We start from the raw sequence: 13,669 nt of genomic DNA, 5'->3' as shown, positions 1-13,669 counted from the left end.
GGTGTGGACTTGTTGGGCCGAAGGGCCTGTTTCCACACTGTAAGTAATCTAATCTAATCTAATCTTATAAAACTTATTCAAAAATAACATTTAATGTGATGTAAAACAGCAGTTAGATGGAAGGGTTCAGATAACATGAAATGAGATCAGCCATGTCAATCCCAAGTCAATAATCAGAGATGTTACTCACATGCATTCATTTTCTGTTACATCTTGCTTAGTTGAGTTTATATACATGTTTATCAGTTGTCCAATACTAAACTGATGTTAACATTCGGATACAGTTGAAGTTGTTTCTAATGAATTATAACCCTATAATGAATTATTAACCCTCACCCAATGTGTACAGGCAATATTTGCAGTTAGATATCTTGTAAAGAAAATAGGTCTGATTGGATTAGGTAGTCAAAAACTACCAGATGGTTGCAACTATGTCCAGTCTTTACAGGTACAACCTAGTTGTTTAAATGTATCCAAAGAAAAAATAACAACTTTAATATGTAGTTGTCATGGAAACTAAATTGACTCGACTCAATTATTAGCAAGAGCACCAAAAAGAGCTTTATTAATTTTTTTAACCTCTATATTGCAGAGGGGCAACCTGCACTTGACAACAATGCCTTGTACAAGGGCCCTGAGCATAAATCATATACTTGTTTTATACTGTTCCTTATCATGCTCTCAAGGACAAAGGCTTTGAAGATTTGAGTTGTTATTCTTTTTATTCCCTTGTTGTGGATATACTGTTCTTATATTTTTCTCTTGTCAAAGTTCCACAGAGACAAAGCTATCCCTCGACTGCAGACTTCAGCAAAGTGTCAGAAAGTTTTAATTTTACTAAAGCATTGTCTTTCAGATTTCAGAGTAAATGTTAATTTTGTTAATTTTCCATTACATTTTCCCCCCACTTTGTCATTTTATGACAACCAGGACAACAAAAAAAAAGAGCCAGATTTTAAAAAATCTACAGAGCCAGTTAAAAGAAAGTGGGAGAAGATACATATATGCCAGTTGGTTAAACATTTGCTGATTGTAAAGATTTTCTATAAAATGAGATTTGATAGTCTAGATCCAGTTCCCAAGAAAATTGCACACATTGACTGACAATCTGATTCAGACTCTGATAAGGATGGGAATAAAGAGAAAAGATGCTGCACCATTTCAGTGGAGGGGACTTCTTTCTATGTTATAAGGAGCATTTTAAACAGTCGCATCCAACCTTTCGCTTTCCAGTTTTTCCTCTTGAGCTCTTTCACCACTATACAGCTTCCCTTCCACTGGTTGGGGTAGCTTTCACTTGATTCTGTATTTCAGACAAAAGTGTAGAGAGTTTCATACAGTAACACAACATCTCATCCTCACAGTGGCCTGTTATCTGTCTTACCTTCGGTCTTGGGTCAATTCCTGTATTGGGTGGCCTACCAAACAAAATCTCAAACAAGCTAAGATTAGCTCTTCCTCTCCTCTTAGATCTCATATACATCAGCACAATTGGAAGTGCCTTTGTCCATGCCACCCCTAGTTCCTCACAACATTTTGTCGATTTATTTTTTAGGGTAGCATTTTCTCTTTTCACTGCCCCACCGCTCGCTGGGTGGTAGGCACCATGTTGTCTCATGTTTATTCCCAAATAATCACTGATCTTGCTGTAAGGCATTATTGACAAATTGTATCCCATTGTCACTATTAAGCCTTTCCGGGATGCCCCTGTATCTACCAAAAAAGGTAACTGGTGTACCTTCCACATATAACATAGAGGTAGGCATTGACTTGTGTGCATCATCATTGTACTGAACATACTCTGCAATCTCAGTGCTCAATATGGGGGGGTGGGACTTGTTTCAGTGCATGTAAGGTTAGTAGAAGAGATCAGCATAAGTGAGTCTTCGTTGCCAAGCATAAAGGAAAGAGGTTTATCTGTACCTTGTAGGCTGTCCACCTCCACCTTAGCCTTCCCCTGTCAGTCATCCTGCAGTCCAGTCTACAGAGCCAATTGAGGCTGTTTGTGTGGGCACTGTCTCGCCCAGTGGTCCATTGCTTCACAAACAAAGCACCCGCCAGATCAACCTCTGCATGCATCTCTTCCGCGCTCTTTTTCTGCAGCACCTCCCTCAACGGCTGGGCAACCATCTGCATCATAGTAAGCTTTATGTGCTTGCTGTTCCATCTTTAGGTTCTGCAGTTTTTCAGCATGAATCACATGTTGTTCTATCAAATTCAGCTTTCCCGTGTCCCAGGTAATACATATATCCTTTGCCTTTTTCGCTATTTCGTCTTTCATTCCATTGATGAAGCTGTTCCTCAGGTGTGCTTCATAAGGCATGATCTCTGCCACCGTTATGTCCTCAGGTGGTCTCAGTCCACTACGAGCGTTATGGGCTTCATTGAGGCACGTAAGGTACTGGGACACTGTCTCACCTTCTCGTTGTTTACACATGGCAATTTTGATCATGTCCATTCGCACTGGGAATGCCTCCCTACAAGCAGTTGCCAGTGCAACAACAAAAGCATTAAAGTCTCCATTCTGCACCACTTGTGGGTTGGCATGGACTTTTGCGGCTGGCCATTTATACTTCTCTTGGGCTTTGTGCTTCAATCTGTTGCGGGTACGAGATGCTACTAGTGATTCAGCAGACCCTAAGGCGGCAGCCGCTGACGTGGAACCTTCGCCAGGCATTTCTCGTAGGGACCTGTAGGTCTCGGAGGGCAGTCATCAAGGTCAGGATCTGAAACAGACTTAAGACACTGTACAGCTTCATTAGGTTGTTTTCCGTGAATATCTGCATGTACACTGGTGTTTGTACACGTATTCGATCTATCTTTTACCTGAGATTTCCTTTCCCTGATATCAGCCTCAGCCTTCCACATGTTATAAGCACTCCAATTCACAGGTTCTATTTTTCCCTTCCATTTCTCCTCTCTCTCCTCCAACCTCGACCTCAATATTTCCAACTGCCTTTTACTAAAACTTACCCCCATCGGAAAATCACATTCCTTGACCCATAATTCTAACTGCTTTACAGACTCTGGGACATAATTCTTTAACATGTACTGTATTTTTGGTTGCCATTCCAAGTCCTCTGTGGACCCTCTTTTTGTTTGCTCTTGCCAGAGCCCATTTTCAGTGTTACTGGAAAAGTGATCAGCTCTCTCTCTCTCCCTCGCAATACCGTTTTTTTTCCCTTTGACTTGCTTTTTACCTCCCAGAGCTCCCCTCTCACATTGGGCACATCCATCACAATGCCTTGGTTTTCGTAAACCAAGAAACCATGTACCCGGTACGTCTTTGGCGAATCCAACTCAGCCAGTGGTGGTTCCAAGTCTAAAACCACCCTCAAACTTACTGTCTCTTAAACACTCTAGATATGGCAATCCCTTTCCCTTGGGTTTTGCTCAAATATCACACAAGAGTTTACTGAACCCTTTTCCTGATTAATTTATTCTCTTAGAATGAGTCTCTATATAGGATTACTTAAGCCACGACTCTTACCCCTACCCTATTCAGTTCGGACCCCGACGCTAGGGCGATCCACAGATTCCCAGTCCTCTCACGCTAAAGGGCCAATTCAGCACTTGAGATGAAGTGAATTCAAGGTGCTGGCACCTGCACCTCCTGGGAATCTTCAGAATCTTCTCCAGTCACGGGATCCCAGACGAGCCCCCAAGTCATGGAAATTAAATTGACTCAACTCAATTATTAGCAAGAGCAACCAAAAGGTGCTTTATTAATTTTTTTAACCTCTGTATTTCAGAGGGCAACCTGCACTTGAAAACAATGCCTTGTGCAAGGGCCCTGAGCATAAGTCATATACTTGTTTTATACTGTTCCTTATCACGCTCTCAAGGACAAAGGCTGTGAAGATTTGAGTTGTTGTTCTTTTCATTCCCTTGTTATATTTTTCTCTTGTTGAATGTTTACAACGTGCCGTAGAGACAAGCTGTCCCTCGACTGCAGACTTCAGCAAAGTGTTAGAAAGTTTTACTTTTAGAAAAGCATTGTCTTTCAGATTTCAGAGTAAATGGATTTCAGTGTAAATGTTAATTTTGTTAATTTTCCATTATAGTAGTATAAAAGTAAAATATTTTGGATGCTAGAAATCTGAAATAAAAACATAAAGTGCAAGAAATATTCAGCAGGTCTGTCAGAATCTGAAGAGAGAAATAAATTTTATGTTTAGGATTGAATATGACTCTTCAGAACTGAAAAAAGCTAATCATGATTTGGAGATGCTGGTATTAGACTGGGGTGTACAAAGTTAAAAATCACACAACACCAGGTTATAGTCCAACAGGTTTATTTGGAAGCAATAACTTTTGGAGCACTGCTCCTTTCATCAGATGGTTGTGGTTTAAAAAAAAGGTAAAAATTTGTTGGTTTTCTGCCATTGAAAGTGGGAATGAAGAGGTCTGGGACAGTATAGGGTAGGAGAAATTAAATGACAAAAGGTAATGGACCAAACCACGAAATGAATGTAATGATTGTTAACGTGAATTCCTCTTCTAATTAGATACTTCATAGCATTTTGGACTTAAAACTGTGTTCAAAAATTTCAGATATTGCATTCTGCCCATCATTTTCAGTTATTTCTATCATGTGCTGATCTGTAACTTGTGTTTTTGGTTTTGGAAAGAGTTGTTAATTATGCTGCCATTTTTGCTCACTCTGAGGGAGAAAGGTTTTTTGCTACAACTATTTCCATTCCCTTTGCTCTTTGTTCCATGACAGTTTTTTGTGATTTAACTTCTCTTGCATTCTATCTTATTCTAGAGCTTTCCTTTCATTCTTTTCTCTTTTCCCCTTTCAACAACAACAAAAAAGACATTTCTACCTCCCTTCAGTTCTGTCAAAAAATGATTTTTGACTTTTAACATTAACTCCATTTCCATTCCTACAGATGCTGCCAGACCTGCTGCCCCATTTTAATTAAGATTTAGAAACTTGTTAGGTCATTGCTGTCTCCTTCACTTGTCCATCATGCTGCTTTTCACTATGAATTCTCTATTCTTTGATCCACAAATGCTGTTTTATTTCAGGGTTGTACATTAGAGTGTGAAGGTAAACTGCCACCAGGAAAGGCGTGGGAAATGTGTAAGGAGCTGGAGGAAGCTCACGATGACAGTCAAAGTTCTCCTAAGAGTGACAAAGAGAAGGAAGAACAACACCTACTTTTGAATAAAAAATATGGCGGCTTCATAAAGCGTTATGGAGGTTTCATGAAAAAAGCGGACAGCAATGATGCATACATTTCTGAAGTTGATGATGAAAATAAAGGAAGAGAGATACTGAGTAAGCGCTATGGAGGGTTTATGAAGAAGGACATTGAGAGCCCTTCATCAGTAGAATCTACTGACATTCTGCGAGAGCTGCTCAACTTGAGGGAACTTAATGAACAGAAGCATTACCTAGATAACATCAACACTGACAACCATAGCAAAATCACAAAGCGGTATGGAGGATTCATGAATGGATTTAAGAGAATCTCTGAATTAGAAGATTTACCAGAATTGCAAAAAAGATATGGAGGCTTCATGAGAAGATTTGGAAAACCAGATTACCAAAAAAGATATGGTGGATTTATGAAACGTTGGAACGATGCTGTCATTCCTTCTGATGAAGATGGTGAAATTTATTCCAAAGAAGTTCCTGAATTTGATAAGAGATATGGTGGATTTATGAGAATTTAGACATTCAATCAGAAAGACTGCCTCTGTTCTCGTATTTAAGTGTGCTGTGTTGCTTAGAATGTATAGGTGTTTTTTACTGTTTAGTTTAACAAGAACAGGCTACATGCAACCTACATCTGACGTGCAGATATATATTGCCTTTTGTTGAGATGAGAGTATCAAAATGTACGCCTTCTTTGTGCACTTTCTTCATGTTGTCTAATTTTCATTATAAGTTAACAAAGAATGATCTCATCTGCTTAGTTGTACATATTCAAATAAATCTAACCGCAAAATGATGATTAAAATTTTGTGTGTATTTTTTAAAATATTTGCTCTTTCATTCAAATTAACAAGTATATTTTTAAGAGTGAAACTTCACAATCACATAAGTTTCTTTAATTTTGTTTACACAATTGGGCAGCTTTCATGTAAAAGCTTTTGCTCAGTACCAAGCTAATTGATGAATGGCTGCCAGTATAACTTATAGTGGCTTATTAAGATACAAATTTCATTAAACCTACTGTTTCAATGTAAGTAGCTATATATTTAGAGTCCTACAGCATGGAAACAGATCCTTCGGGTCCAACTTGTCAGCACCAACCAGACATCCAATCTGACCTAGTTACATGTGAAATTCCCGGACCATATCTCCCCAAACCCTTTCTATTAATTTACCCATCTAGATGCCTTTTAAATTGTACCCAACTCCACTACTTCCTCTGGCAGCTTATTTCACTTAGGCTCCACCCTCGGTGTGAAAAATTTACCCTTCAGGGCCTTCTGATATCTTTCCCCTTGCATCTTAAACCTGCACCCTCTAGTGTTGGGCTCCCCCATCTTAGGGAAAAATAGCTTATCCATGCCTTTCATGATTTTATGAACTTCATCCACCTCTGAAGCTCCAGAGAAAAAGCCCCAACCTATTCAGCCTCTTCCTTTAACTCAAACCCCTCAGTCCTGGCATAGTCCTTGTAAATCTTACCTGCATCCTCTCAACTTTAACAACATCCTTCCCATATAAGAGTGAGCAGAATTGCATGCAGTAATCTTAAAATGCTCTCACCAATGCCCTGTACAGCTGTAACATGACGTCCTAACTCCTATACTCAAAGTTCTGATCAATGAAGGCAAGTGTACCAAAAGCTTTCTTCACCACCTGTCCAGTTGTGACTCCACTTTCAAGGAACAATGCACGTGTAACCCTAGGTCTCTATGTTCGGCAGCACTCCCCACAGCCCTGCCATTAACTACATTGTTGAGCTTCTGGTGATATTGGACTGTGTTCAGCTTGAGTGCAAAGTATTTCAGACTCCTCCTCATTGAATGCAGAGCTGTGGTCAACATCATTATCCCCTTAAGACTGATCTCAAGACTCCATGACTTTGAACTCAGTTCTGCCCTCTGTAACTGGATCCTCAGCTTTCTGAACTACAGACTGTAATCTGTGAAGATAGGTAACTACACTTCATTCACAATAACACTCAACACTGTAACCCCACAAAGGATGCATCCTCAGCCACCTACTGTACTCCTATTACACCGATAAGACATAGGAGCAGAAATTAGACCATTCAATCCATCAAGTCTACTCCACTATTCAATCATGGCTAATAAATTTCTCATCCCCTTTCTCCTGCTTTCTCCCCATAACTGTTGAATCCCTTGATACTCAAGAACCTATCTATCTCCGTCTCAAGTATACTCAGTAAACTGGCCTCCACAGCCTTCTATGACAATAAGTTCCATAGATTCACCACTCTCTGGCTGAAGAACTTTCTCCTTATCTCTATTCTAAAAGGTCTTCCCTTTACTCCAAGGCTATGCCCTTGGGTCCTAGTCTCCTCTACCAATAGAGGTACATCTTCACATCATCTTCTCTGACCAGGCCATTTAGTATTCTATATGTTTCGATTAGATCCCCTCTCATCCCTCTAAACTCTATCAAGTATGGACCTAGAGTCCTCAAATGTTCCTCATATATTAAGCTTTTCATTCCTGAGACCATTCTTGTAAGCCTCCTCTGAATATGCTCCAGAACCAGTACATCCTTCCTAAGATATAGGGCCGAAAACTGTGCACAATACTCCAAATGTAGCCTGACCAGAGCTTTATGGAACCTTAGAAGTACATCCCTGCTTTTATATTCAAGTCCTCTCAAAACAAATACCATCATTGCATTTGCCTTCCTAACTACTGACTCAACTTGCAAGTTTACCTTGAGAGAATCCTGGACTAGAACTCCCAAGTCTCTTTGCACTTCTGAATTTTCTTCCCATTTAGAAAACAGTCAATGCCTTTATTCTTCCTACCAAAGTGCATGACCTCACTTTCCCAAGTTGTACTCCATCTGCCACTTCTTTGCGCACTCTCCTAACCTATCCAAATCCTTCTGCAGCCTCTCCACCTCCTTAATGCTATCTGTCCCTCCACCTATCTTTGTATCATCTACAAACTTAGCCAGAATTATCTATGCTCCTTCATCTAGATCATTAATGTATAAAGTGAAAAGTTGTGGTCCCAATACTGAGCCTTGCGGAACACCACTTGTCACCGGATGACATCCCCCGTGGCCAAATTCCAAATGAACCCCTCCCACAGACAACTCCAAGGCCCAGATTGTCAGGCATCTGATGGGTGATAACCAGAATGTTTAGATGTGATCACAACATAAAATGGTGCAGCTTCTGAACTCTGGTCTGGACAGGCTGCTGTTGATACCATACCCATTCTGATCCAATCTGAAAATCTTCCTTATCAGAGTAATAGTTGTCTTCATTACTAGGGTGGTTCTGATCCCTGCCTAATGATTCCATCAAAGAAACCTTGGCAGATTGTTAGTAGATTCAAAGTCAGGGGCCATCAGGTAACTGCTGAGGCACTGCTCTACTTAACCAGTGAAAACAGTGAATCTGAATGGCTCAGAAACATTTAAACTATTTATCCAATCAGGAACACCCTTGGCACCTTGGCACTTATCAGCTGCAGACTGATTCTTTTTGACTCATCTATTTTCAAAGTGTCAGTAGGAGACAAATCTGATTAACCATTAATACAGCCTTGGATTATTATGGACATGATTGCTCAGTCATTGGACAATGGAGCAGTTTTCGGATAGTCATTTTGTCGCTGAACTTCCTTTGCTAGCCTACCTACTTTGCTAGTTATTTTCAACTTTACTACCAGGAAAATGATCTGCTTTTTATTCCATGAATTTCAATAGAATGAATACATGGCTTGGAAAGGGTGGATGCTAAGAAATTGTTTCCGTTAGGTGAGGAGACTATGACCTGTGGGCACAGCCTTAGAATTAGAGGGGGTAAATTCAGAACAGAAATGCGGAGACATTTCTTCAGCCAGAGAGTGGTTGGCCTGTGGAATTCATTGCCGCAGAGTGCAGTGGAGGCCGGGATGCTAAATGGCTTCAAAGCAGAGATTGATAAATTATTGATGTCACAAGGAACTAAAGGCTATGGGGAGAATGCTGGTAAGTGGAGTTGAAATGCCCATCAGCCATGATTAAATGGTGGAGTGGACTCAATATGCCAAATGGCCTTATTTCCACACCTATGTCTTTTGGTCTTATGGTCTTAAAACCAGAAAGGTCTTGTGGTACAGTAGTAGTGTCCCTACCTCTGAGCCAGGAGATGTGGGTGCAAGTCCCACTTGCTTCAGAGGTGTGTCATAACATCTGTGAACAAGTAGGTTAGAAAACATATAATGAAAACCAGAGATGACAAAGAAGAGCTGAGGGATAGCTATCAATTTACCAAATAATCAGCATCAACAAAATTGAAATAGTATGGGTGAAAAATCTCAGCTGAGTAGTTGCCCTCCCTTTATGGAAGTCAATTTTCATACCATTGATGGTTAGGTACAACTGCAATACAAACATTTCAATCTCACTCAATCTCATTCCAGGATACAATTCTTCTGATTCTGACTACTATTTGAAGACATTTGTTTTGAATCTGTCTTTGAAACTTTGCCCATTTCACTTGAAATCAGTCTCCCTTCTTCAACCATCTCATGTTTGTTTGGTAATGAAGATGTGGGTTAAAAACACCAAGTGTTCTGAACAAAATATAATAATACATTTGGTTGAACAACTCGATTAGCTGGTTGCCTGGAGATGACAAAACAAATTTGAATTAGGCCAATCAGCTTAAATTATATCTCAAAAAATACCAAACTCTAAACGAAGTTTGAATTTAGTATATTGACATCTCTTTTGGGAGTGTAAGACCAGGGAAAATTGAACAGCTGGGAGGAGAACTACCAAGCCACCAGCATCTGAAGACTGCATGGAGAATAACTCTCTTAAAGGTACCTTTATTGATTGTAACCTGTGAAGCAGAAATCCCTATGAAGAGTTAAAGATGACAGAGAAAGACATAACGAGATGATTTGACATCTGACTGGTTTTGAAAAGTTGAATTTTGGTAAATCTTAATTGGGGGTTTTATAGGACTAGTATTATAGAAGGGAAAGTAAAATTTAGGATAGAGGAAGGAGTTGTAAATAGTTGTTAGTTAATTATTCTCTGTTATACTTTAAGAAATAAAGTTGTGAAGTTTTACTTTAAATAGTTCTTGGCCTCTCGAATTTTCACAGATTACTGCATGGGGTAAATCTTTTCTGTGTTTCTGGTTAAATTAAGCACGAGCATTTACTTTGTGTCTTAACATGCTCTATAGGCGGCACGGTGCCTCAGTTGTTAGCACTATTATCTCAGCGCCAGGGACCCGGGTTCAATTCCCACCTCGGGTGACTATTTGTGTGGAGTTTGCACATTCTCCCAATGTCTGCATGGGTTTCCTCCGAGTGCTCTGGTTTCCTCCCACAATCCAAAGATGCGCAAGTCAGGTAAATTGCCTATAGTGTCAGGTGTTTTAGTCAGGAGTAAATATAGGGTAGGGGAACGGGTCTGGGTGGGTTACTCTTTGGAGGGTCAGCATGGACTTGTTAAGCCAAAGGGCCTAGTTCCATACTGTAGGTAATCTATCTAAACAAAGCATTTCTGATTCCACATGGGGAAAAAATGGCCAGTTTTGAGATAGGACTGCTAACATTCACCTTTAACAGATTTGGAGGTGTGCTCAATCAGTATTATTGACTGAATGGCTGTTTTGCAATGCAGAGTGATGCCAACAATGTGCATTCAATGCCCACACCTGCTAAGGTTACAACAAAACTTCTCCTCAGCCTTTCCCCTCACCTGAGGGTTGGTAACCACCATCAATTGTCTCTCTGTGTCTCTCTAATGTAAGAACAGCCCAATGGTCCTGTAGTGACTTTACCTTTACAATTGATCCCATGTCAAATTTCCCATTACCTTCTCCAGTACAAATCCTGATTTCTTGAAACACACATAACCATTTTGATAGATTTTTGACTTGAATTTTCAATTTTGTTCTTTAATTAGATGAAGAAGCTAAAGGGCATAGAAATAAATAACAACTTAAACATTTATAGAATATATAGAATCCCTACCTTGTGGAAGCAGGCCATTTGTTCCAACAAGTCCAAACCAACCCTCTGAAGAGTAACCCACCCAGACCCATTTCCCCCACATTTACCCCTGACTAATGCTAGGAGAAAGTGAGGACTGCAGGTTCTGGAGATCAGAGTCGACGGTGTGGTGCTGGAAAAGCACAGCAGGTCAGACAGCATCCGAGAAGCAGGAGAATTGACCACCATCAATTGTCTCTCTGTGTCTCTCTAATGTAAGAACAGCCCAATGGTCCTGTAGTGACTTTACCTTTACAATTGATCCCATGTCAAATTTCCCATTACCTTCTCCAGTACAAATCCTGATTTCTTGAAACACACATAACCATTTTGATAGATTTTTGACTTGAATTTTCAATTTTGTTCTTTAATTAGATGAAGAAGCTAAAGGGCATAGAAATAAATAACAACTTAAACATTTATAGAATACATAGAATCCCTACATTGATGCGTCTGCTCCTCGGATGCTGCCCGCCCTGATATGCTTTTCCAGCATTACACTCTCGTCCCTGATTAATGCTCCTAACACACACACCCTGGAACACTTTGTACAGTTTAACATGGTCAATTCACCTAACCTGCACATCTTTGGATTGTGTGAGGAAACCAGAGCACCCAAAGGAAACCCACACAGGCACAGGGAAAATGTGCAAATTCCATCCAGACAGTCGCTCGAAGCTGGAATCAAATCTGGGTCCCAGGCACTATGAGGCAGCAGTGAGAATCACTGAGCCATCATGTGGCCAATGCTGCCGTGCCGCCCACTGATTTGAAGAAAGAAATCTAAAATATTCAATAAAGCTATGATCTATTGAAAACAAAATACCAAGATATATTTATTCTAACTAAGGAAGTTAAGGGTAGCATGAAATTAAAAGAAGAGGCTTTTAATCTAGCAAAAGGTATTAGTAAGTTTGACGGTCTTGAGTATTTTGGTGTTTAGCAACCACCAAAATGTTGATAAAAAGGGAAAAATATACTATGAATGTAAAATAGCCAACTATTTAAACAGTTGTAAAACTGTTAACATTGATGCTTTAGATGCTGAGGCATGAGAAATGGGGAGTTCAAGAAATAGCATAGATATTGAACAAATATTTTATGTCTGTCTTCATAGAAGAAGGTATAAGTTACATACCAGGAGTAGAGGGTAATGTAGGAGCTAATATGATCAAGGAAGTTATGGTAATTAATACAGACAGAGAAATAGTACTGCATAATTTAATGTGACAAAATTGGACAAATCATCAGGATCGGTTGGCCTATGTTCTAGGGTTCTGAATAAGATATCTGTAGAGATAGCAGAGGAACTAGCAATTGTGATAATGTATACGTCAGAATTTAGTAACTCTTCATGGATTGAAAGAATCAACAAAAACTGTTATACATGGAACGAAGCAGCAAAACACTTTCTAGAATAAATTGCTTCCTGAGGTGAAGCGGACAAGGAGAAACTGGTATAAAGGAATAAAAAGTAGCTTGCTTGTTAGCCATTCCTGGGAAGAAGGAGTCAAAGCAACATAAACAAATTGTTTCCTGGGACTGTCTGTAAAAGGAATGTCCTGAAACAAAGGGGTTAATTGCAGGACAGCCAACTCCAAATACAGTCATAGAGTCATAGAGATGTACAGCATGGAAACAGACACTTCAGTCCAACCCATCCATGCCGACAAGATATCCCAACGCAATCTAGTCCCACCTGCCAGCACCCGGCCCATATCCCTCCAAATCCTTCCTATTCATATACCCATCCAAATGCCTCTTAAATGTTGCGATTGTACGAGGCTCCACCACTTCCTCTGGCAGCTCATTCTCCATATACAGGTACCACTCTCTGTGTGAAAAAGTTGCCCCAGAGGTCTCTTTTATATCTTTCCCCCCTCACACCAAACCTATGCCCTTTCGTTCTGGACTCCCTGACCCCAGGGAAAAGACTTTGCCTATTTACCCTATCCATGCCCCTCATAATTTTATAAACCACTATAAGGTCACCCCTCAGCCTCCAACGCTCTAGGGAAAACAGCTCCAGCCTGTTCAGCCTCTCCCTATAGCTCAAATCCTCCAATCCTGGCAACATCCTTGTAAATCTTTTCTGAACCCTTTCAAGTTTCACAACATCTTTCTGATAGGAAGGAGACCAGAATTGCATGCAATATTCCAACAATGGCCTAACCAATATCCTGTACAGTCGCAGCATGACCTCCCAACTCCTGTACTCAATACTCTGACCAATAAAGGAAAGCATACCAAACACCTTCTTCACTATACTATCTACATGTAACTCCACTTTCAAGGAGCTATGAATCTGCACTCCAAGATCTCTTTGTTCAGCAGCACTCCCTAGGACCTTACCATTATGTGTATAAGTCCTGCTAAGATTTGCTTTCCCAAAATGCAGCACTTCGCATTTATCTGAATTAAACTCCATCTGCCACGTCTCAGCCCAGTGGCCCATCTGGTCCAGATCCTGTTGTAATCTGAGGTAACCCTCTTC

General features: G+C 40.2%; 1 protein-coding gene across 1 annotated transcript in view; it reads left to right on the top strand.

Moving 5' to 3' along the window:
• penkb (proenkephalin b) overlaps positions 1–5,966 on the top strand; it is a 12,000-nt gene extending 6,034 nt beyond the window's left edge. Inside the window, exon 3 of the mRNA XM_043688396.1 lies at positions 5,035–5,966. Coding sequence (XP_043544331.1) covers positions 5,035–5,685 — 651 coding nt within the window. The 3' untranslated portion in view covers positions 5,686–5,966. The remainder of the gene's footprint in view (positions 1–5,034) is intronic.
• Positions 5,967–13,669: the final 7,703 nt, after the last annotated feature.

The sequence above is a fragment of the Chiloscyllium plagiosum genome, chromosome 4, assembly GCF_004010195.1.
Source record: "Chiloscyllium plagiosum isolate BGI_BamShark_2017 chromosome 4, ASM401019v2, whole genome shotgun sequence".
NCBI classification, from domain to species: Eukaryota; Metazoa; Chordata; class Chondrichthyes; order Orectolobiformes; family Hemiscylliidae; genus Chiloscyllium; species Chiloscyllium plagiosum.
The sequence above is the reverse complement of the archived record's forward strand: the minus strand, read 5'-3'. Positions and strand labels throughout refer to the sequence as shown.